Source organism: Chroicocephalus ridibundus, chromosome 13, assembly GCF_963924245.1.
Source record: "Chroicocephalus ridibundus chromosome 13, bChrRid1.1, whole genome shotgun sequence".
Taxonomy (NCBI): domain Eukaryota; kingdom Metazoa; phylum Chordata; class Aves; order Charadriiformes; family Laridae; genus Chroicocephalus; species Chroicocephalus ridibundus.
Window position 1 is genome coordinate 3,099,749 of NC_086296.1, and position 24,342 is coordinate 3,124,090.

The 24,342-nt window shown below is 56.1% G+C and overlaps 2 protein-coding genes across 6 annotated transcripts in view; both read right to left on the bottom strand.

Moving 5' to 3' along the window:
- The window catches only part of MYO18B (myosin XVIIIB), an 80,728-nt gene extending 66,886 nt beyond the window's left edge, over positions 1–13,842 (bottom strand). For both annotated transcript variants that reach the window (XM_063350976.1, XM_063350975.1), the window contains exons 1-12: positions 13,751–13,842; positions 12,493–12,579; positions 11,588–11,743; positions 10,185–10,928; positions 9,863–9,929; positions 9,556–9,668; positions 9,168–9,344; positions 8,037–8,235; positions 7,091–7,233; positions 5,906–6,006; positions 5,275–5,338; positions 3,140–3,284 (exon numbers count right to left, since the gene is read on the bottom strand). In XM_063350976.1, the coding sequence (XP_063207046.1) occupies positions 3,140–3,284; positions 5,275–5,338; positions 5,906–6,006; positions 7,091–7,233; positions 8,037–8,235; positions 9,168–9,344; positions 9,556–9,668; positions 9,863–9,929; positions 10,185–10,928; positions 11,588–11,743; positions 12,493–12,531 (1,948 nt within the window). In that variant the 5' untranslated portion in view covers positions 12,532–12,579; positions 13,751–13,842. The remainder of the gene's footprint in view (positions 1–3,139; positions 3,285–5,274; positions 5,339–5,905; positions 6,007–7,090; positions 7,234–8,036; positions 8,236–9,167; positions 9,345–9,555; positions 9,669–9,862; positions 9,930–10,184; positions 10,929–11,587; positions 11,744–12,492; positions 12,580–13,750) is intronic.
- Positions 13,843–15,278: 1,436 nt separating this feature from the next.
- Positions 15,279–24,342, bottom strand: part of GRK3 (G protein-coupled receptor kinase 3) — a 78,378-nt gene continuing 69,314 nt past the window's right edge. For all 4 annotated transcript variants that reach the window (XM_063351494.1, XM_063351496.1, XM_063351495.1 and 1 more), the window contains 2 exons: positions 23,310–23,423; positions 15,279–22,771 (listed from right to left, as the gene is read on the bottom strand). In XM_063351494.1, coding sequence (XP_063207564.1) covers positions 22,610–22,771; positions 23,310–23,423 — 276 coding nt within the window. In that variant the 3' untranslated portion in view covers positions 15,279–22,609. The remainder of the gene's footprint in view (positions 22,772–23,309; positions 23,424–24,342) is intronic.

The following is a 24,342-nucleotide window of genomic DNA, read 5'->3' on the forward strand; positions in this document are numbered from 1 at the left end:
TGTCACAAAAGGGAAACTCTGGCACAGTGGTAATTACGGATACGCTGTTCCCTCCTCCTTTTAGCAACAGGCAGCAATAAAAAATTAGGGTAAATGTGGGCATTGAGCTTGAGTGGGACTAAGAACAAAGTGTCATTTCCACATCAATTAAGGAAAGGTCACTACATCTCGGAGGTTGTAAAACAGCAGCGATAATGCAGTTTAAGGCTTTTTTTCTCAGCTCTGGTGGGAAAGCAATAAGTCATCCAAGTCCCCTCCTGACTGACATCCACGCTCAGGAAGCTGCATAATTAATGCCCGTCGGATCCTGCCAGGTGCTCTCCCTCTTACGTTTTGATGGACGTCCCCATTACTGTACTTGGCTAAATGGCTTCCAGCCCTTCTGGAAACTTTCCATTTCGGAGAGCTAAAAGGCTGTTCAAGGGTTTTTTTTCAACCCTGCTGCTCCTGCCAGCCCCATCCGCCTGCAGACCCCGGAGAGACGCAGCAGGGCACTGCGTGGGACCCCGGGCTCAGCCCTTCCTTCTGCTCCAGCCCTGGCCCATCTCACAAACCGCTTGGTGTCTCGGCTTCTGAAACAGGGATGCTCCTTCTCCTGCCTCCCGAGGACACCATGCTGCGGCGGTGGGGCTGTGCGGGACCCAGCCCAGCCCACGGCAGCTCACGGCTGCCGGCAGCTCGGGCACTGACACCATGCTACTTGCTGGGGGTGTCCCTCACCGGACCCCAAAATCCTCCCCCCAGGTGCCTGGGTGCTCCCATCCCTCCGCCGTCGGGGCTGCTGCTGCAGGGAACCAGCCCCATCCATGGAGCGGTGCGGGAGGGCGGCGGATGCAGGGTGCTGCCCCGGACGCTGCCGACCTCCGCAGGGTTTGGGGGGCTCGGAGCATCCCCTGCCTGAGCCGCGGCTCCAGCCCCTCCCTGTCCTGCATTTCTGCCCTTGTGGTTTTCCTCCATCCAAGGGGTTCAGGCCGCTGGGTTTGCAGCAGCTTCTGGACTGGGGGGGTGCGGGGGGAGCCACGCTTGGCTCCCATCCACGGCGCGCACCCCCCTGCAGCGCCGGGAGGACTCCGGCGACTCACAGCCGCTGGAAACCCAGTCGCCTCTATTAAAGGCATGCGGTGGGAAGCCCGCAGAAAGCAGGGAGCCGCGATGCTGTATTTTTATAACAGCCAGCAAAACGGGCAGCTTGAGAGCGAGCTGAATGCCGACCCCCAGCTGCGCCCAAAACCTCCTTCCCCGTTAAAGAGGGAATGAATAAATGAAAATACGTAACATTCTGCAGCCCACAAAGGGGACTGGAAGCACTTAGGTGAATGGGTACCTAGGATGCCCCGCTGGCCTCTGCCTGTCAGGCTGCCTCTCACAAAAAGAGCTGCTCTAACATGTTTCAAAGGCAATGGGAAACGCTGACACCAGGACGGGGCAGGCTTTTGAAATTCAACCTTTTCTTGTCAGTGTTTTTCTGGGCGCAAACGTATTTTCCACTCTCAGTCAGAGAGAGGCGATGCTATTCCCTTCTATTTTATTATTCCTGGTCAAAGTGAATTTGTGACAAGACGACAGCCATCAGCAGAAGGGAAAAAGAAAAATGTATTTAGGGTGCGCCGGGGCCCTGCAGCCGGAGCAGGGCACGTGCCGGGGCCGCCGGGGCAGGGATGGCGGCGGCGGGGGCTGCAGCGCCCGGCTGCGCTCCTGACCGCGAGTGAAAAAGCAGCCACGAGGCTCCCTTTGGTGAGATTTCAAGGAGAGGATTTTTGAATACACGACTTCAAAGGGCATGAAAGGGGAAGGGAAGAGATGGCTATCAGGAGACAGGTTTAACCACATTAAAAGAGTCATCGCCCCCACTGAGACTTCTGCTCCATCCAGCTTTGATCCATTTTTTATCCATACTTCCTTTCATTTCTCCCCTTTTGTTGACGCATGATCAGGGAATCGATACCAGAGTGAGCGATGCTGAGACATGCTCTGGTTGTTAATCCTGTACCCGAACCTGCTCCGAAGCCACCAGCCCTGCCTGGGCCCGCTATTAACATTCCTATTCATGCTGGAATAATTGCGGCAAGATTTGTAGAATATAGCCCCCGATCCCCTCCTAGACTGACTTAGGGGACGCTTGGGAGAGAATGTTCAATAAGTTTGAGCAACGCAGCTCAGCTCACCCAGCAAACCCTCCCTGGCCAACACCGTCACCGTCCCTCCATCTGCCTTCGAGCTGGTCACTCTTAAAATGAGCCGCATCTCCAAAATCTGCCCTCCTGGAAACCCTTGAGGCAGAAAGACTTTTTTTTTCTTTGCCAAGAGCCTCATCACACACTTCAGCCTGAGACAGCGGGGTCATTCTTTTAAAAGTTGGAAGGGCATTAGGGGAGATGCTGATGGGGAAAGAGAACACCGGAGAGAAGGGGAAAGAGAATTCGCTGTAAGTGACGACAGCATTCACCCTTTTAAAATAATTAATAAATGATTAATGGCATAAATTACCATAAGATGTGTTATGACGAGTTGCAGAGACATTTATAAATGTCTACGGCTTAGTTTATAGCAGCCTTTATGCAGCCCTCATAAATTGAAGTGTGTAAATCAATGTGGCTGTCTCTAAAATAGGTTAGAGCACATCTTAAAATAATTCATAAGGGATAAGGCAATTTCTATATGCCTGTATTAACAAAGTCTTTATAAATACAATCTTCATCCAGACTCATCCTATTATAATTCAGTTACTGTGTTCGGCACTCAAGAGATAATAAAATTATTGCCATCCGAAGCTGTCCCTTCGCAGTGACATTGGGGACAATGTGCCAACAAACGAGCCACCCACCCGGCTGCCCCCCAGAGAGCGGGTAGAAGGTGACGCCTCGCAGCCCCCGTCCTCTCCGCACGTGGCCGCAGGACAGACCCGCTCCAGAAGCCCCCGCGGGGCAGGACGCCAGCATCGCCCTGCTCCTCCGTGGCCAACCGAGGGCTCAGAGCAACCTCTGGGGCAGCAGCCTCCGGGTGAGCATTGCTCCCGAACGCCTCGTGGTGTGCAATGCGCCCAAGCGCCGAACACCGCTGGGACGTGCTCCCCTGTCCTCCTCCAACCCCCGGCACCGAGACGAGGTATAAGAAAAGGAGAGGCAGGAGCCCCCCTTACCTTTACAGGCGCCGGCGGCTCCCAGGTGGTAGATGCCGGCCAAGACGCGCCAGATGGCTGCCTGCTCCTCTGCCGTGATGCCCAGCGTGCCCATGGCAGCCTGGAGCTGGGCGAAGGCGGCCGAGGCTTTCTGCTTCTCCTCGGGCTGCAACAGGGAAGAGACGGGAATGGAAACGTCACTGCCTCTGCCAGAGCACCGCCGGCGCGGGGGACAGGGGATACAGGGATAGACATGGGGGGAACGCAGAAGGGCTTACAAAAACCATACGGCCAGCAAGGAAAGGACAATAAGGGGACCTTAGGAACAGTCTGGACAGCAATGGGGGAAGCCCCTGGCAGGTTCCTCAAGTGCCTGGTGTTAGGAGCAAACCTGGGTGAGTCTTCTCATCATACAACTACACATAATTCCCACTGCAGGAGTGTCTACGGAGACGTTCAGCAGCAGCTGGGGACAGACGTTTTATATCTTCTCACTTCTCGCTAAATACAGCCGCCCACAGGTGTGCTGGGGCCAGCTGCACGGCTCCCAGCCACCAGCAGGACCTCACCTGCCCCTCTCCAACACTGCGGCCCCAGCCACGACTCCTGCAATATTTATTTATTTATTTTTAATAAATGCAGCCCCACCGCAAAATTAAGGCTTTTTTTCCCCTAAACTGAAGATTTTCAATGCAGACACATGCAGCCCGGGGGCCAGACACTACACGCACGCTCTGGCTGGCAGCGTCCCTGTCTTGGCAAGGACCAGCACGCCTGGTCTAAAGGATTTCGGCTCCTGCAGAGGCCTACGGGGTGGCTACTAATGAGAAAATAACAGCTGAGATCTGTGATTTCTCCAGACTCAAAAAAATACCCCAAATACTTGTGACACCGGTGTCGCAGCAGGGGTTATCCATCCCCACCGGCTGCGGGGACGAACGCTGGGAAGCCGCCAATTAAAATGTTCAGTCTCGGCATCCAGAGCGCTGCTGGGAAAGGAAAATCTGACATATTTCCCCAAACCCCAACCCAAAGCAAGCGCAGCATGCCACCGCCGTGGTTTCCTCCTGGGCTGGTTCCAGAGCAGGCGCACAAAGCACTACCAAAAACCCGCCCCGGGGAGCTTCTGGGGGGTTCATCCTTCCATGCCCCCACCCCCAGCATCCTGGGTGCTCCTCGGACAACCACGCCGTGCCGAACTGAACAGCCTTTCCAGGGACACACGTGCGCTGCAGGGAACATCGCTGGGAAGGAGGAGAAGCGGTGGCGGGGACAGTGCTTGTCCCCTTTGCAGAGCTCACACGCCCCGGACTGAAGAGGTGATGCCCGGCTCCTGCTGACCCTCTCCATCCCAGTGGGAAAACCCTTCGGGACGGGATGGGGAACCCACAGGAGTCGGGGGCTGCAAAAGGAAGGTTAAAAACCCCATCTCTGAACCCAAATCTGCTGCTGCACCCGCAGAACCAGGACCCGCGGTACCTCGCTGTCCCCTCCACGAGATCCGCTGCTCAAACAGCCGATTCCTTTTGGCTGCCGGACCGGAGCCAGAGCTCCCTAATGAAGATTGAATATTGAATTCATCAGTAGATGATGTAACTGCAAATTGCTGCGATTCATCCCAGCGCTTTGGCTCGCAGGCAATCCGCCCGATCTTTGCAAACGGCTCAGGCTAACGAGGAGCTGGTGCTGGAAATCGACTGCAGCACTTTGAGCCCCTAAAAATCCCATCCCGGGCTCTCCAAAGGATGCGCTCGCCCCCTCAGGAGCTGTCGCAGGGAAACCTGGGGGTTGTTGACCCCGGAGCAGCAGGATCCGTCCCCGGGGCGGCCGGGGGTGGCTGAAATGTCAGCGTAGACACCAAGCAGCATCTGCCCCGGTCCTGGCAGCTCCCCCGCCCCCGTGGGGCTGTAGAGGGGTGGTGGAGGCTGTTTGGGCAGACCCTTCCTCGCACCCTGGTATTTGCTCTCTCCCTCCATGCGTTGGTACAGCAGCACCATCCTGAGTCTCCCAGCAGCCAAGGATCCCAACACATCCTCTAACCGGGGGTGATCCCAGCAGCCAAGGACCCCAACACGTCCCCTAACCGGGGCTGACGGAGGACGTGCACCGCAGCATCCCGCTGCAGGCAGCCGCGTGGCACCGGCATTTCTCCCTACCTTTGAGAACGGCCTGATCCCGAAGGAGTTGCTCTCAGCCGCCTGGTGCAAGTGCAGCATCGTCCTGTTACAGAAAGCGAGACTCAAGCTCCCTCCTCGCCTGCCCCCAGCACTCCCCAAACCCCTGCCCTCTCCTCGGGGAGCGTCCCTGAGCCCCTCTCCCAGCCCGGCGCCCACAGAGCCCCTTTGCCTTCACAGCCACGGTCCCTTGTTGGGAAAGGCTCCTGCGGCTCTGCCCTGCGCAGGGGGATGGATCCGGCACCAGACGCGCCAGGACCCTTTGCCCGGGGATGTGCAGCTTGTGGGGAAAGGCAGAAGCCAGCAGGGAAAGGGACCCCCATCGCATTTGATCAGTCCGGTTTCAGTTTTAGCGATGGGGCAAACAAAGCACCAGGAAATGCCCCCGTTTCCTAAAAAATCTCTAATACATAAGTGTATAAAAATCCCTGCAGCATCACCATTGTGATCACCTTCACAATCTCTTTCTTATCAGAGAGGTCTCAAAAAGCACGTTGCTGGAGCAAACTTTGTATAAATCACAGGGGAGCCCCTTGGCGATGGGGGGTACCCATCGTCTGAGCAGCCGGGGGAGGAGCGGAGCCGCCTGGTGCCCTGGGACCCCCTCACCCACCTGTGTGCCGCATCCAGCCCCGCCAGCATCAGGGGGAAGACGTTGAAGCTGGTCTCTCCGGGGGGCTGCTGGGCGACGCGGCCCCTCTCCAGCAGCATGGTCTGGGAAGGGAGCGGAGGCAGGAGTGAGCGGCAGCCCCCGGCGTGCAGGCAGGGACAGCCCCTCGGCACGGGCAGGGTGGCCGGTGGGCATCCAGGCACGCAGGGAAAAGAGGGGAGAGTGGTACCCAGAGAGATGCTGCTGGGGGCTGCCAAGGAGGGACTGGATTTCTCCTTGCAGGGACACGGCTGGCTTTGGAGGATGCTCCTCCTGCCCAGGGCAAGCAAGAGTCAAATCGTACCCCAGGTGTGCGTCAAGGGGCAACACTTCAGCACATGGGTGCAACACCCACGCTTTCTCCCCACCCCTGGAGGTCTGGGCAACCCAATGGCCTCAACAGAGATGCTACAGCTTCTGGATAAGCCATTGCCCGGGCTCGAGGCCAGCCTAGACCAGCCTCCAGCCTCATCGAGGCTGTTCAATGCCGGCATTGACATCGGGAATGAGTCCCTGCAGGGCTGGGATCCCCAGTTGTCCTGTCCTCCCAGGAGCATCCCAGGAGGGTACCAGTGGTCCGGAGGGCGAATGCTCCCGGGAGCACATTCCCACTCCTGCGCAAGGATGGCCACGCTGGGCCATCAGCCCCCTGCCGGTGGCCGGGGCAGAGGAGGGGCAGCAGTGGGGCAGCAAAGGGAAACCCCTGGTGCTCCCCACAAGCAGACACCGGCTCAAGCCCCCTCCTCCATCGGACGAGGCCTGGGGGCACCAGCAGCGCTGATTAAAGTGCCTTTGCATAACAGTGATGGTGATAAAAGCTGCCAGATGCTTCTGCTCAAGGCTGATGTCTAAGGTGCTGCTAATGAAATGCTGAATTATACATTCCCTCATAAACATTTCATGCCAGCGCTGCAGGGGAGGGGGTGATGGGCCATGGGGACCACCCCCCCAACGCTGCTGACAGAGCTCCTGCCCAGCTGCGATTCGGGGCACCTTTGGTCCAGGAGGAGATGCAGCGCGGAGCATCTCTCCTCTCGTGCCCAGCCTGGATGGGAAGCACGGCACAGGGGTTGTTTGCCCCCATCCCAAGGACCCTCGGTTTCAGCCACAGCCCCCCCGTGTCACCCGGCGACGGGGCCCGCGGGGTACCTGGAGGTGAGCAGCGGTTATCCGGCCGGTTGCACTGAAATCCAGCGACAGGACCATGGAGAAGCGCGTGGAGCTGCTGCTGCGGCCGGTGGTCACTGACCCAAAGGCTCCCAGGACCGTGAACATCGCCTGGATCTTCTCCACTGCAAAACCAGCACCGGCAGCCCCCTGAGGCACCCTGCCATGGCTGCAGCCCTGCATCGCTCCGCGGTTGGCCAGGAGAGAGCCAGACCCGGCCACCGCCGCACCAGCGCAACCTCAGGGCTGCAAACAGGCACCAGAGGAGGCTTCTCCTCCCGGCTGCACCTCCGCCTGCTCCTCCCGGGGGTCTGTCCCAGCGCACGGGGACCCGGGTACCGGCTGGGCATGGGGTTAGCATCCTGCACCGCAAGAGTATCTGTGCACTGGTGGGAGGGGGACATGCCAACCTGCCCGCACCTCCACCCAGCTCCAGGCCGTTTGTCAGCGCTTTGCAAGAGCATGGTGTACCCAGAGCTCGCCCAGACCTCCGAAATCCAAACCTAAAGCCACCGATTGCCTAACAGCGCTTCCTCCCGCGTCACCAGTAACTCGATCAGAGGGGAACAGCGCTGCCCCAAGCACGCAAGTAATTCCCTTCTGGTGCTTACTCGGGTGTTTATCAAAACAGCAAATCTGTTGGGTCTGGGATGGGTGAGCACTCGCAGCCTGGCCGTTCGCCTGCCGCCTGGGCTGCACTTGCACAGCCACACCGGGCCCTCGGGAGCCACCCCAAAGGGGCACGAATCAGACCAGGAATGGGTCAAATGGAGACCATCAGGTGGAAACAGCATCACCTTCGCGTTTGCATGCACTCCCCACCCTGCACGGACAGTCTCCGTGCGCTGCCTCTGCCCAGCACCGAGCATCCCACAGCCGGGGCTCGTTGCCGGGGCTCCGAGCTCGCAGCGGCCGCCCAGCCCCATACCTGAGACCCTGCCGTCCACGCTGCCCGCCGTGCCCACCAGGTACTCCAGGGCACCCTGGCAGCAGGCGGTCCTCCCAGCCCCGCTGCGCCCCAGGGGCACGATGGCCTGATCCTGCCGCTGCATCAGCAGGTTCCTGTAGGCTCTCTGCGCCACCGAGCAGATGTGCGGGGGCATGTTGTCTCGCTTCCCCTTGAACGCCTGCGAGCAGGGAGAGAGTGGGAGAGCACACCCCAAAACAGGATTCTTGTAGAGAAAATCCCGAAGACGTTCACCCTCAGGGCGATGGCTTCTCCCCAGGGTGTAGAACCCCCTGAGGTTCACAGGGAAAGGGGAAACGCCACCCAGCCCGGCCTCGCTCCCCCAGTGCCAGAGAGACGGTTGGGGACCGACGCAGGGAACCCACAGCAGGACCCGCTCCAGCTTGCCTGTGAGCAAGAGCTCTGCCAGGCACCACCCTGGGCACCAAACCCCCGGCACGTTCCCTCCCTGGCCCTGGCACCCCCAGAGTGCTCAGGGAGTGCGTTCACAACAACACAGAGATTGTCTCCTGGAAACGAGAAAAACTTCTGTGCTGGAAGCGGTGCCCAGCTGCAAGCATCCCTGGTCCCCAGTGTCCCCATCCCCGAGCATCCTCAGTCCTGAGCATCCCCAGCCCCAAGTGTCCTCAGCCCTGAGCATCCTCAGAACATCCCCAGCTCTGAGCATCCTCCAGAGTGTCCCCAGCGCCAAGCGTCCCCAGCCCTGAGCATTCTCAGTCCTGAGTATCCCCAGCCCTGAGTATCCTCAGCCCTGAGTATCCTCAGAACATCCCCAGCTCTGAGCATCCTCTAGAGTGTCCCTGTCCCCAAACATCCTCAGTCCTGAGTGTCCCCAGCCCCGAGTATCCTCCAGAGTGTCCCCAGTGCCAAGCATCCCCGGCCCTCAGTGTCCTCAGAGCCTCCCCAGCCCCAAGCATCCCTGGTCCTGAGCGTCCTCAGCGCATCCCCGCCCGGAGCATCCCGGCCACCCTGTGACGGTCCCACGGTGCCATCTGCCGGCACCACAGTGCCCGGCGCCCTCCGCCACTGTCCCCAAGGGGGTCGGTGATCGCTTCCCACGGGAGATCCTCCGCCCCCCGGCTCCCCGCTCACCTTCCCCGAGCTGCTGCTGGCCGCGAAGCTGGGCCTGATGGCCACCAGGCTGGCCCCGGCGTAGGTGTAGGGCAGGCGGGCCTGGTAGCGCTGCTGCAGCGTGTTCATGGCGCTGCACTCGTTGAGGCTGACGAGCGCGGCCAGGTCCTCGGCGTAATCCAGGCTGGGGGGGTTGGTCTGCAGGAAGAAAGCCAGAGCCTCCCTCGAGCTCTGCCACCACGGCACGGGCTGTGCCGGACCCCACCGGCACCCCGGCATCTTGGACCCATCCAGCTGGGGACGGGTGGCCCGAGCAACAGGGCTGCCCCGGGTCTAATCCTGCCTGGGCACTGCCATGCACCAGGTGCTGCGGGCAGGGCTCCCAGCCAAAACCCAGGAGGGGGCTCACCCGCTGCACGCTGTCCTCGTCCACCTCGGTGACGCTGCCGTCCGCCTCCCGGCGCACCCTCACCCTCCCCGCCGGCAGCTCGGGCGTCCCCACGTCCGGCTTCAGCTGCGTGGCTGCAAGGAGAGACCGATGAGTCCCTCCGGTGTGGCATGGCCAAGGCATCCCCGGGCAGAGCCGGCTGCGGCATGGGGAGATGCCGAGGGGCCACCTCCAACCCGGCGCCCACCCTGCTCCCAACCCACAGCCAGGCTGGAGACAGCTCGTATCTTCCCGTTCTGGATAGCGAGATTAGAGGAAGGCAAGTTACCGAGTGTGAATCCATCCTGCTGGACGAGCCAGACCTTCTCCGCTTCGTACCAAACATCCCTCGGAGCCTGCAGGGAGGAGAGAGGGGAATCGTGCAGGAACCGGCGGAAAACTGAGCTGGACAAACTGCATTCTCCCCACGGACGGCAAAACCCCCAGCCGGAACCCCTGCTCTCCTCTGCCCTCCCGGCCGGTCCCGCGGGGCACCTTCCCCCAGCCCCCCGCTGAGCCCGTGGGAACGGGAAAAGCTGCATGAGACCGGAAAACGGCATCGGTGCCCCAAGACATGGGGTAAGAGCCGGGTAGGTTTGCGGACACGTTACCTGGTCCTTCTCCGTGCTTTCTCCTGTCTCTTTGCTCTCTCCCGGTGCCTCTTTACCCTCTCCCGGCTCTTCCTTCACTTTCGCCTTCTCTGCCTCCTTTACCACATCTTCAGACTTTTCTTGGATCCCTCCCGGCTCCTCCTTGAGCCCCTCTGACTTGTTTGTAGTTTTTCCAGGCTTTTTGTTTTCCTTTGGCTCCTTCTTGCCACCTCCAACATCTTTCTTCATCTTCTCTGGCTCTTTCCTGGCCGGCCCTGGCTCCCTCTTGGCTCTCGCCTTGGCTGGGGGCTGCTCGTGGCTGGGGGGTGCCCCCTTCTCCTTCTTGGTGCTCTCAAGGCCCGTCTCCTTCGGCGCGTCCCCCTCCTTCGCTGGGGCTTTGCTGCAGCGCTGGGGGCCCTTGCTGGATGCGGGGGCTGGATCTGGGGGGCTGCCCCCCGGGCTGGGGTCCTTGGGGCTCTTCTCCGGGCACAACGGCTTCGCTGCCTTGGGAGCCTCCGGGCAAGGGGTCTCCACTGGTTTGGGGGCAGCCGCTGCCAGGGCAGGCGCGGGGGACGGGGCTTTGCTGGGGATGGCCCCTGGTGCAGCCTTCCCGGGTGGCAGGTCCTTGCGTGGGGGAGCCGGGACCCCCTCGCCCCCCTGCCCCTCTGCGTGCAGCCCGTTCTGCAGCGCCTGCCCCGCGCTGGCCACCTCTCCCCTGGCAGCGGGGGCGTCCCCGGCTCGGGCCTCGCCGTCCTCCCCCGCGGGCTGCCAAGCAAAGGAGAGGAGCCAGGTCTGACAGGGACAGGGCGAAGGACCCGACCCCGACCCCAGCCCCACGCGGGATGCCCGTGCCAAGCACAGCCCGGCAGGACACGCAGCTCCAGCCCTGACCCGTTCGCTCCGGGTACGGCCGATGGCCGCAGGCGGCTGCCCGGACCTGGCTGCATGGCTGCAGGCGGTGGTGGCACCTTCCTCCTCCTCCTCCTCCTCCTCCTCCTCCTCCTCCTCCCTCTGCTCAGCCACATCCCGTCCCTCCACCCGCCACGTCCTGGGTGCCATGCACAGGGATGCTCCACGCACTCCCCTTCCTGCGCTCAGTGAGCTGAACCGGAGAGCCTCATGCTCTGCTTAATTACTCGCCTTCCAATTAAGCGAGTCAGGAATGGCAAGCTACATTAATGAAGTCTCCAGCATTAATTGCTCAAGGCTGGCAGCTGGCCAGGGCCACAGCTTGCTGCAGCCCATGGCGTGCTGCGAGCCTGAGCCTCGCTGTACGACCCACCTTGTGCAAAAAACCTGCTTTTTGGGGTCCTAGTGCCTTGGGATTGCTTTGGGCTGGGGACAGATGGGGACACCCAGCCAGCGGACACACGTTCGGCCAAGGCAGGACGCCCCGGCGCTGCATGGGGTTCATCACCACTCACCTCCTCCTTCACGCTCGCCTTGGTTTCCTTCTTCAGCTTCGCCGCCTTGGCCTCCTTCTCCGTCTCCCGCACGAGCTGCTTGATGAACCCCCCGGGGATGACCGACAGGAGCAGCGGGGGGGCAGACGGGGGCGGCCCCCGGTCCTCGTCCCGTATCTGCAGGAGCAGAGGCTGGGTTACGGGGCACGGCGCGGCGACGGGACCCCCGGCAAAGCCAGCCCCGTGGGCACGTTAGCGGCACGAGCAGCTGAGCATCAGCACCCCGCGCTGCCGGCGGGGCCAGCCGTGGGCATCTTGCAGGTAGCCGTGGGCCACCCGTGAGCACCAGGCTGGTTTGGGGATGCTGTGGTGAGCAGGAGGAGAAGCAATGAGAAGAGAAGCCCCGCAGAGAAGCGCCGAGGTTTCCGCACGCCACCAAGGGCCGGGCGCTGCGGGGAGCCCCCAGGCACCGCCAGCTTTGTCCGATGCCCACGGTGGTGAACCGTCCCGGCTGCGGCAAGTCAAGAAGCCATTCCTGGCATCACCGTGGCCACATGCAGGCCTGCTGTGTGCTGGGCTCCAAGATGAAATCCATCCCCGCATCCCGCAGCTCCCCCAGCAAAGGGCTTTCCCAGCCGTGCCACCACGCATCAGCGCCAAGCCCTGCAGACCCCCGCGAGGCTCGGCCCTGCGGGGAACCGCGTGTCCCGAACGGTGGCAAAATCGCTCAAACCAGAACAATGAGGCTGCAAAGACGCCCGGAGCCGGCAGGGTGGGACACAGCGGGAGCAACATGTGCAGGGAGGCGAGGGGACGCACACCCCGGGCGGCTGCAGTGCGTCCCCCCACCTGGCACCGAGCCCCCGGGCAGCCCGCGAGCATCCAGCCCCGAAACACCGCTGGTGCCAGCCCGGACCGAGACTTTCCTTCTGCTCCCAGAGCGCGAGGCGCGAGGAGATGGCCATGCCGGCGGTGAGGTGGGACGGTGCCGTACGGAGAGCCGCGGGGCCACACTGGGTGCACGAGGCGGAGAGAGAGGAGAGAGTTAGCCAAGGACTCCCACTAGCCCCAGGGCCAGTAGCACCACCATCTTGCTGGGCATCGTCCCAGTCTGAGCTCATGGCACTGGCTGGAGCGCGGCAGCCTGGGCACGGAGGGGACAGGTCGTTTGGCAGTGCTGGGGAGGGCACAGCCACGTGCAGCCACCTCCAGCCCCCGGCATGGCACGACGAGGGACCAGGGGGTGTGCGGACGTGGGGGCACGGGGTGGCGGTGGCACGGGGGTGGTGCTGGGACCCCGCTGCCCTGGGCCGGGTGGCACAGGGTGGCCTCAGGAGCCCGCCCGTCCCCCACTTCAGGCTGACCCCAGCTTCACCTGTCGAGATCATTCATGCACCGAGCGGGTCGGGGCTCGTCTGGCCCTGCCGCGCGCACCAGCAGCCGTATCTCCTTGTACAGTAAAGGGCAGGAGCACCGGGAGCAGCCAGGAGCCGGCTGAGGAATGTCACTTGCCTTCTCAGGCGGCAGCCCCGGCTGCCACGTGCCCTCGCTCACGTCGGGGACCGGCGCTGCCCCCACGCTGTCCCCCCAGCCAGGGCTCTGTAGCCACTGGAGAGAGCCGGCCCCAAATGGCACAGGCCTGCATCAGGGGACCCTGCGCCCTCCAGATAGAGCTGGATCCTCAGTCCCTGCTCTGCACATGGGGAAACTGAGGCACGGAGGGGGACATGCCTTGACCAAGCACGCTGCACGGCAGGAACGAGGGGCTGTGGACCACCACCAACATCCCTCCAGCCCCCCACCCAGGGAGCAGGATGCGGCCCCATTTGGGTCTGGTCCCCACGCAGGGGCCGGCGGGGTCTTGCTCCTGCTGCCACCCGGGACCCGCTGCCGCCCGGGTGGGTGCCAAGGGCCGAGGCCACCGAGGGGTCCCTGGCCACCCCCCCGCACAGTGCAGGGGGCACCCACCATCCCCGCTCCCCTCGCAGCCCTCCCGGGCGCACACCGGTGCCTGGAAGCCGCCCCCGAAGCCGGGGGTGCCGCTATGGCCATCCACCCCCACCTAAAAATAGCCCTCCCCGCCGAGGGGCCCCCGGCCGGCTGCCAGCACACCCAAAACCCTCCCTTCGGACCCTCCCCCGGCCCCCCCACCTCCCCGAACCGCATCCTCCGGAGCGCCCGTACCTGGGTGGGGGGCTGCGGGCGCCGGGGGGGTGACGGCCCGGGCCGGTTCCGGGCTCTGCCGGCGGTGCGGGTCCCCGGCGAGGCGGAGAGGGCGGGCGGGGGGCGGGCGAGCGGCGGCGGGGCGGTGTGTGCCTCCCCCCCCCGCCCCCCCCCCCCCCCCCCCCCGGCGGCAGCTGAGGTGACACATGTCACTGCTAAAAATACCCGCGGCGGTGGCACCGGGGCCTCGGCTGGGGAGGGGGAGGCGGTGGCACGGCGGGTTCCTCCCCTTCCCCCCCACCCCGCCACGCGTGTTCGTGCCCCCCACCCTTGGGTGCGCGGCTGCCCCCCCCCAGAGCCGCTGTGGGTTGACATGAGGCTGCCCAGGGCTGGTGCAAGACGGGGCGGGGGGGGGGACCCCGGGCAGCCCCCCGCCCCCCGGGACTTGCGGGTCGGAGCTCCATGACGGGGGCAACCCCCGGAGCACCCCGCTTCCCCCCCGCCAGCCCCAGCCCTGGGATATTGGGGGGGGGGGGGGGGGCGCTGAGCTGGGGAGGGACCCGTGAGCAGGGCCCAAAATAGCCTCCCGTGTCGGTGGAAAGAAAAAGTCACCGCCGCGCTAACGCCAACGCGGTGAGCAGCCGGGCAGGGGTGGGTGGGGGGGAGCGGGCAGCCATGGCTGTTGGGGGGCCCTGCCTGCCCCCAGGGGTCACCTGGCACCGCCATCCCCAGCAGAGCTCTGCTGGGGACACAGCACATGGAGGGGCCATGGGTGTCCCCCCCCCCAGGGACCAGCAGGACCCACGTCCCACTCGCCCCGGCACCCAGGCAGGGGTGGGGGGCGCGGGAGGCGGGATGGGGCCCAGCCCGGCCCGTGAAGGTGAAACCCACCCTCCGCCGCTCCCCCAAAGAGCTCCGCGGACGTGCCCAGGGCATCAGCACGGGCAGCTGGAAAAGCTCCGTTAATGAGAAAGGAAAGAGGATTGTTAGCCTGTAGTTGCCCCCAATGAGAGCAAGGGCTGCCCCAAGCGTCTCACCAACGCACCCCATTTTCCAGCCAGGAATAGCACAAGAACACGCGGTTTCGGGTGATCCTTCGCACGGTCGCCGCGGGCTCCGCAGCCTCGGGGGAGCCTGGCTGTGCGTGGGTCTCGCCGCTGGGGCACCCTGCGGCTCCCAGCATCGGGGTCCCTCCTGTCCTTTCAGAAAGCCACCGTCTGTCACCCCCAACACACCTCGCAGTCCCTGCCAGGGCCATGGTGTGGTGCTGCCCCAGCACAGCGGGATGAGGGTCACCCCCAGGGCCCTCCTCGCCGCCGCGGCACCGTCCCATCCGCAGGACGCAGCCACCCACGGAAAAAACATGAATAAACACCGTACGCATGAAAAACGGCTTCTCCGGCGAGCGAAGGGACTTACCTCTGACAGAGCAGCCGGGGGGCGATGGGGGTGCAGGGCTTCGTCCAGCAGAGCCCCCCCAGTCCCGGCAGAGCCTCGCCATCCGCGCGGGAAGGGGCAGGCGAGACCGAAAAGAAACCAGGCGGCAGCACACACGCAAAGGACGGCTTTTATTGGGGTTCTCGTCGTACGAGAGCAGTTGTACTGACCAACACACAGAAGCAGCTTAGCTTGTGCCAAAATAACCCTTTTATAAAAAAAAAACAACAAAAAAAACCCCCCAACGAAACAACAACAAAAAAAAAACCAAAAACCAAAATAAAATAAAATAAAATGGCGGAATTAACTAAGTGTGGCACATCAGTCACAAATCGCCGAGGACTGTAAACCCCGAAGATAAAGTCTCTGGGAGAAGTACCACTGGGACGTGCAGCAGCACACACCGGCACGGGGCACCCCCTCCTCCGCACAATAAATATGAAAAGAGCCAAGTACAGAAAACAAAGAATGATTCTCATAGATACAATATCTAAAGTTATTTACAGATACTGGCTTTTCTTACCATTAAATTACACATTGAAAACAGGTTCTCTTTCAATATATTTCTTTAAATCACTAGTAGCTATTCATGTGAATCTGCTCCTTTATTTTTTTTCTTTTTTTTTTTTTTCTTTTTTTAAGGACCGAATGTCGTCACTGAAACAGTGCTCATAAAAACGCCTCTCCTAGGATGCTCTCGCTTTATTCTGTTTTTCAGACTCATTTTTATTCGCCTGCTCTCTGATTTCTCCCTTTCCTTAAGGAAAAGATGCTTGCTACTGCCGGGAAGGCCTCTTCCCACCCCGCATCCAGGCAATCCCAGTGCTACACCCCACCCGCCTCCTCCCCCAGTCTGGAAATACATCAAGTTACACAAACGCGGATAAATCCTCGCCCTGGGTGAACAACCAGCATTGTCCCCAGGTTTTCTAAGGAAGCCCTGCTTGGGCACGGGTCAGGTTTGCGGCGCCGGGCTCGGCGCTACCCCGATCTCCGCGCATTTCTGGTGGGTGATGCCAAAAAACCAGGATCCCACGGGCACCCGTGCGGTTTTACACCCCACCACCGGCCTCTCCCACCCCGCGGGAGCTCTCTCAACACTACAGCTCGCTCTCAGCCACAGAAATACAACAGGATCAGACGGGGAAAATGTAAAACCAGGCCAGAAGTACTACGGGGGGAAAGCGGCCACCCCTCCCTGTGAGAAGAGGCGGCTTCGGCCCCACGGCCAGCAAAAGCCACATTTCACCCTCGAGACACCACTCGGTTAAACCCTGAAGGGTACGTGCTCCGAGCTCCACCACAGTGGCAATTACAAGCATGTGCTTTAATACCTTGAGCATTCCTCAAACTGCGGGGGCCAGGACTGCAACTGGCCTTATTTTTAGCAAATGAGTTATCTGATGAATTTTGCGCTATTTTTGTACCTGGCTGGGGAAGGAAGTGCCCGGTTGGGTTATGGACAGATGTGCCCAGCGGTAGCAGAGCTCCAGCAAACCCTTTGCTGCGAGGGGCTGGCTGCCCGGGCAGGTGGAGCTCAGGGAGCGCGGGCTCTGAGTCCCGACACCCCCGGAGGGACGGTCCCCGCGGGGTCCCGGGGGTGCCCGCTCCCCTCCTCGCCTGCGGCGCGGGCAGAGTCCTGCGCCACGGCCTGGCCCCTGCCCCGGCCGCCCAGCTCCGCAGGACACCCCTCCTGGCTTCATGGGCTCTAAACCTATTTTTAAGGACCAAATAATCCCCCTGAAACAGCAACACATACAATTTTTGCCACCTCCGATGCCGGTTTGGCCCGTCTCTGCCCTACGCCCGACACAAGGCACCGCTGCGAGCCGGCCCCCGCGCTCAAACCCCGCAGCCCCTCCGGGCTCTCCCTTCCACTCCCTCATTAACCTTGGAATTAAAAGAGCTTCGCAAATACCTGAGCCCATGCCTGACCTTTTTCAAATATCAAGCCGATTCCTCGCCCCGATTTAAGGTCATTAATTCTCGTTAACCCAGCACGGGCTCATGTGAATAAACGCTCGCTCTCCGGAACGCCGAGGAATAAAAGGGGGAATTTAGAAATACCAAACCCAGGGGTTTATTTGCAAGTTTGTCAGATGTTTCTGCATTCACGAGCCACTGCACTTCGAGATGGTCCTGACAGCGCCTGGAAGCCACTACGCTCGGAACAGAAGGGTCAGCTGGACAGACTGACGGCAACTATTTCCACTTTATTATGAAAAACAGAATAAAGCTGACTGATCCTGCTTGAAAGGGACTGCCATTTCTATACATATACGGAGCAGAAATTCTGTGGAATGTCAGAAGTTGGAGACACATGTATTTAATAAATAATATATAAAATGCTTTTTTGTTAAAATAGAATTCTTGGTTTTATACCTACATAGCATAGCAACCTTTACATAAACAAAATAAAGCTGAGTCTGTGATGATTAGTTTAACACAAAATAAAAATACAATTTAACAATAGTATTAAAACAGCCAATGTTCAATCCACACAATATGTACACCATGGAATAGAAATCAACAGAAAACAAAAGTAGATTATCTTGAAATCTCTCAGACATTTGGATATACATATGTTCTCTGTATATTTTAGATATTTTCCTTTTCTTTTTTACAATATTAAAATTAATACTATGCTTTTTTCAAAATACGCTTTTCAGATTTTTTTTTTTTGATTTGTAGAATTGACTCATTCCTTATATTAATCAACGCAACTAGAATTATTTACTTTTCTACTGTACACTTCAAAATAGTCCTTCCTCCATATATATTTAGAGTGTGAGCATTTCAGAGTTAAATTAACTGTGTCCTTGCCATCTGCCGCGTGGGGAACAGCGAAACCAGTGTGCGATGGCCAGCGTCCGCAGTACGGAGGTATGTACGGGCTATTGAAGAATCTAGTCCTAAAACTGACCAGCTGCCAGGAAAAGAGCAACACACGGAGCTCCGGGTATTTCACTGTTCATGAGCTAATTTACCATCGTCGGAGACGGTAAATGTAGGAAATGTTACTGCGCAAGTCGTCGCACGCGTCGGGGGCCCGAGCCTGCTCGCGGTGCCAGGGCTGCTGTATCAACCAGCAGCCCGAGCAGCTCCACCGGACATCGACAGCATCCCCTTGTACGGGATCACAACTGGGATAAACAGGTTTGGTTTTAGCACCAAATACACGACATTTCCTATTATCTGTCCACTGGGCTGCAAACACCAGCAAATACCAATTAAAACCAAAACCAATCTGATGACCCTAATTCCTTCCCCCCCCCCCGCCAGCTCGAGACAAGTGGGAGAAGAAAAACTTCCACGGCGTTTCTAAAGGAGAGTTGTTGAAATTAAGGAAAACTGGAAGGCGACTAAGCTGAGGTCTATCACCGTCACCCTCGCGCAGCGCCGTCCCTGCCTGCCAGGTTTCCCACCCGCACATCCAACTACTATTAGCCTTAACTACTATTAGGCTACTATTAGCGTGCTCGGAGCCTTTGTTTTCGAAGCCTAACAGGGAGGGTAACAAACCGGGAACGCCGGTGCAAGTTGGCTCAGCTCCAGCATTTCCACCAGCAGGGCTTATCTCCCAGCAGCGCCTGGAGCAGTAACTCGGGAGACCGCAGCCCTAGACTTTGCTGGCCCGGTGACAAGACGTTAACGCTCAAACATAACTAACACCAAGAAGCTGTTAGACTTAGAAAACTGGACAGCTTGCACTTAGATGAAGGATTTCTTTTTTTAAAAAAGACAGTAAATATTCTTTTAACGGTTTCGTTCATTTGCAAAAAAAATTAGCGAACAAATTTGAATAATAAAAAGTGCCTAATTGATACCTGCAATGATGGGACATCTCAGTTGACACGGTGTCCAGGGAACACGTTACAGCACCGGCCAAGCTTGTGCCCAGCTCCACACGGTTCCTCAGTCACACTCTGCCCGCAGCAGGAGTAAGTGGAGCTTTGCTTCCCCTGCACTTCAATTTCACCTCATAAAAGCTTGATTTTGCCTAGAATTTGATGTACCTCGGTCCTTGAAGCAAGACATGAATTTACAGCAACTCCCACGTATCAAAAATGCCGCCCTGCCCCAGAGCAGAAGGAAATGGGAAGGGGAAAGGGAAGGGGAAGGCGAAGAACACAGACCAGAGCTGCAGCTCTCCTAAAGGCCACTGCGACCCCCCCGCGAGCCCAGCTCCTGCAGAAATTACACATCTTTCTACCACCACGTCACTCCCGCGCTCGCCTTCCAGGATCTGGTCTTACTGCCTTTGTCAGCTTGTACGTCAGAGACAAAGAATAATTAGAAAATAATCCCTGCAGCACTGAAGGCATGTGGATGTGTCAGGGGAGTGTTTAACATGGCTCTATCTGGCATGTAATTCTCTGTTTTGAAGCGTAAGAAACAATACCCACACATGCTTAATTCTTCAGTAGGGCTGATTTTGCTTTAAAGGGCTTTCAGCTAATTTGTTTAAAAATACGCGTTTAATCATTCACTCAGCAATGTTGATGCCCAAAGCTCTAATTTCTTTTATCTTTACTTCCCTGAACATTAAAAAAAAAAAAAAATAGAATAAGGAAAATCCTACAAACGTGGTCAAAATGCATAAAAGACAACACCATGCCTTACGTTCTCTGCGTTCAACAAGATTTTGTCCACATACAGCTAAAGACCCTCATGTAAAATAACACCACCAAGAACCTTTGTCCAAGAAAAAACTTCAGAGAATTTGGTACCTAAACCAGGAACGATCAGTTGGAGCTGGATCTTATCTCACATGTTGCTTTGCAGCTCTCTCTCCACACCAGCAGATCCAGTCCCTTCCACGCAGAACCCAACTTGTCACTGGGATCCCAACTTCCCCCACGCGTACACAAGTTTTCCACTACGGTCATCTCTCCTTCTCTCCTAACAGCACAGTCACGTGTGAGCCACAAATATAAACCTTTTATAAATTGTTGATAAATCAGTTGACTAAAGAAAAACAAATATTTTACTATTCCGCTCCTGCCGTGTACCCGGACAAGGCAATAAGGACCACACTAACGAGCACGTTCTAGGGACACCCCAACTCTGTTACACTTCAAAATATGCATACTTCCGTAAGTCAATACACAGCCTTTGTTTCATATAAAATCCATGGTTTTGAGGCGCAATGTCCCAATCGCAGATCTGTCCCTCCCCTCCTCACAGACACCAGCGCCTGGAACCGATGGGATCGCTGCATCAGGAACCGCAAAACTCTGCCAGCAAGCGTTCAGCGTAAAAAGCAACCGCGGAAAGCAACTAGAGAGAAGAATGGAACCGATAACGAACTAAGAAAGCACAAACCAGTCACACGAGAACTAAGAGTTTTTCTCACAATCTGAGGTGTTTTTTTCCAAATCAAGAAGAAAAAAAATAAGAGCGTGGCATGGTATTGTAGGAAAAGCTCAACAGCACTCAGTGCTCCGTCAGTGCCAGTAAGACGAGACGTTTTCTGTGCCACCCCTCGGTAAATACCACAACGACGCCTTACAGAGGATGCTGAGATGGTGAACATCCCTCACCAGTAAGAATGACAGAGAAGCTGGTACTCTTCTTACAGAGTAATTAAAAAAAAAAAGTGAAAAAAACCCCCAAACTCATTAAAAGATATCACCCGACTCACACGGGGTATCTTCCAAAATGCATTTTCCCTTTTCTGCTGCAGCGGGTGATAAGACAGTTCGCACAGGTGTGAAAACACGTGCTATGCAGAGTTAAGTCACTCCCACTTCTAGAAGCAAATACATCCAATTTTATTACAAGTGTGTTCTGGATAAACAAATACTTTCAAAAGAACTCTCCTGTTTTTGCCAATTTGTTCTCTTCTCCGAGGAGACGGGTCTCGACTCTGCGGTTATCTGTTAGCAGCACTGGCGAGACAAACCGTGCACACCAGGGGAAGCTGCCGGGGCAACTTCTGCTGCCATTTATGGAGATGCAATTCCCATCGTCTTTAGGGATGACGGGAATTGTATCACCATGATCAGGGAGAAAATGTTCTTGAAGTCGTTCACTGAAACAGAAAAAAGCTTAAATTAAGCCCTGACCTATGTCTTAGAAAACATCCCAATGACCAGGGAAAGGCTGACTTCACGTGCTTCAAGTTGTCTAACAGTTAAGAAGTTATATCTTTACTTTAGCAAGAGTTTCCACGTGACATGACTGATGTCTCAAGTAGAATTAATATAAATCTGGCATTGGATCAGCTCGTTTTGTCAGTTCCATCCTCGGTATTCTCAGACTGTTTTGAACGTGGACAGTTTGAATTCCCTAGAAAAGAAAACTGAAAATCCTTTTGCAAGCCGAGCCATGTGATGTGTGCACGAACCTCCTGAGCTGAGCTACAGCGAAAGGCTGGGATATCTACGCTATGAGAACACACTTGCTTAATGGTTTTGTGTACAACAGAGAAGGATCCACAAGTCCCGTAACTGAAGAGTGATCCAAAATACGTACCGAGGTACCCAGACACTTTAACCCAGTACATGCACTAGAATGCATTGGATTTGAATAATTTCTTTTTAATTTTTAAAAAGTGCAGTTGACCTGAAATGGAAAAGAACTGTCTTTATGTTCACTGTAAACTTGTCAAAAGGAATCTGCTCTTTAAAAACTGTGCTAAAATAGTCAATTTATACAACAGAGCACTAGATGAAGCTACCATAAATTCCTCTTCACCAATTATTACTCTATTGTGTCAGTTATAGTACTGCATATACGTAGAAGAAGCAAACCGGTGGTAGCTACTATTAGTGAGTACAACAAACCAAGTGAATAATCTGAGTTCAATGTTTCCATGAAGTAGCAATAACATTTAAACCACAGGACAGTTAGAATTCAGTACTTTGAAGTGCATAAGAGTCACACTGTTGATCATCAGCAGTATGGAGAAAGGTTACTACAAAGTCAGCAGTAATGGTCGGAAAGAACATGGCAACACGACAGATTAAAGGTTATCCAACATGGCAAGTCTGCAGCTCCTTCCGCAGTTGAGGGGTTTGTCGGTATCGCACACCGAAGTGTCATCCCAGCCAGCAGTAACCATTTCAGTCTCCAGGCTCGGTACGCACCAAACGAGGGTATTGCAGAGAAAACAGTATCTTCCTTCCATCAGTAGTTCTAGAGTAACGGACCACGTTTTTAGACACCGCCAGGGTGCAGGAATGCATGGGAGCAACATCCAGCCTCTACGCTTGGTAATTTCCACCGCTGCTAGGAGCATGAATTCACTTGCCATTGTTCCAGTCTTCACAACCTCCAGAGACAGAGTTCTGACATTATCCCATGCTGTAAACATCTAATTTTTCCTCTTCTAAGCATATCCCGCGTGCGGGATTGCACAAAGTCACTCATAAGGATTCTGTGAAACTCAACAAGTTCACAAAGTAGCTTTCCCTAAGTGAACTTTGTTCTCTGTTTCTCCTACAGCCCATTGCTATTCCTGTGGCTGAGCGGTGGTTTTGAAAGCTCTACAACTGTGGAGCGAGATTTATTGAGAAACTTTGGAGCCCGACGCAGCAACCTCTGTGCCTCAGTAAAAGCTTCCGTCAGCTCTTTTTTCCACTGAACAAATTCTGGGTCGCTCTGAAAGAGATACAGAAGTAGTTTGGCACTTCACAGTAAACTGCCAACAGCGTCTTCCCTCTTAGATAGCACTTTTAAGCAACTTATTTTAATTTTGTGATGGAATGAGTAACTTTGGATATTGAAAACACGCAGACCTTTGCTTCCAGCAGCAACTACAGTCGGTCAAGACGTTTTGAGGACTTGCGTACTTCCTCCCTCGCAAACACATTACCTACCATGAACTAACTGCCAGCATGCCAACAAGGCCTTTGAAGCCCACGTGGGTTGAGAGGTTTTAAACTTTTTAGCTATTCATTAAACCGAACTCATTTTGGCCCAAATACCATTGAAATCCATGGCAGAAACTGGCACAGCTGCAGGTTTCCTGCATTCAAAATTCAAACCTGTTAAAAACTTCCCGGTTTTGCTTAGGTTCAGCTTTGCTTCATAAAGTACACTTAGTCACTACATAATGGGAGGACCTGAGAAACTTTTCAATCGTTTTATCATACGCCAAACAATCTGATTAACAGCTATTGAAAAACAAGCGTCTCACCTCACATTGTAGGACAAACTGTTTTCCTCCTTTAATTCTCAGTAAAATGCACTTCTTATCTTTAATTTGTGTTTCTTCAACAGATACTATTTGTTCCATTGTCAGTAGGTTTTGCTGTAGCATTTGCAAAAAGAAAACACAAAGATGATTCGAAAAAACCTGTTGCCCATCAAATAAAGCTGCTACCTAATTTTTCTGGACTACCCACAGAAATCAAGTTATGGACGTTAACAGTCATTACACAAACTTTTCTTTGTTTCTGATGACTGGGTCATGAACTAAAGACAGATTATAAGGTAAGAGAGAGATCTAGCACGGGGCTTGGTTGCTTCAACAGAGAAAACGAAATATAAGCTAAGAAAGCCAGTAATGACAGCATGAAATAAGAATCTACAAATAGGTGGGTCTACAAACAAAATATTCACTATTTTCCCTCACGAGAGTTGCATATAATTTTTTTTTTTCCAAGTATTACTGCTGTTAAGAAAAAGGACAACCTTACTGACTATCTCAAAGAGCTGAAAGGGAATGTTTAAGCACTATATACTTACAGAGAAGCAAACACACAACAAGAGTTTGCAGAAAAGCTTTCCCTATAGACTAAGAGGAGAACAATGTTTTCAAATTCCAAAACCTTATTTAACTAAATATACAAATGCTCTGCCTAGCACATGATCACAGCTGGACTAAACTAAAGTTACTATAGCATTTTCTTTGAAATAAAATGCTATAGCGTTTACGACCTTACCAGTTTATGTTTTTTTGTATAAATAGTCCAGAGGTCCTAAATGAAAAACAACACCATGAACTACCAAATTCCTTTAAAAACATAACAAAACAAAGTAAACAGGTTTCTCAAGACAACTTTATGTTTCCTCAGTGCAGTGTAGCTACCCATTAACTACAGCGATACTCCAGATAAGTTTCTCAAATCCACTGGTTGTTTACTCAGACAAATCTCTGCTTCCACGAGAGGTCTGCCTGAGCACGAGTTCTCAGATTTCCCTCCAAATCCACCTGCCTTTCACGCCCC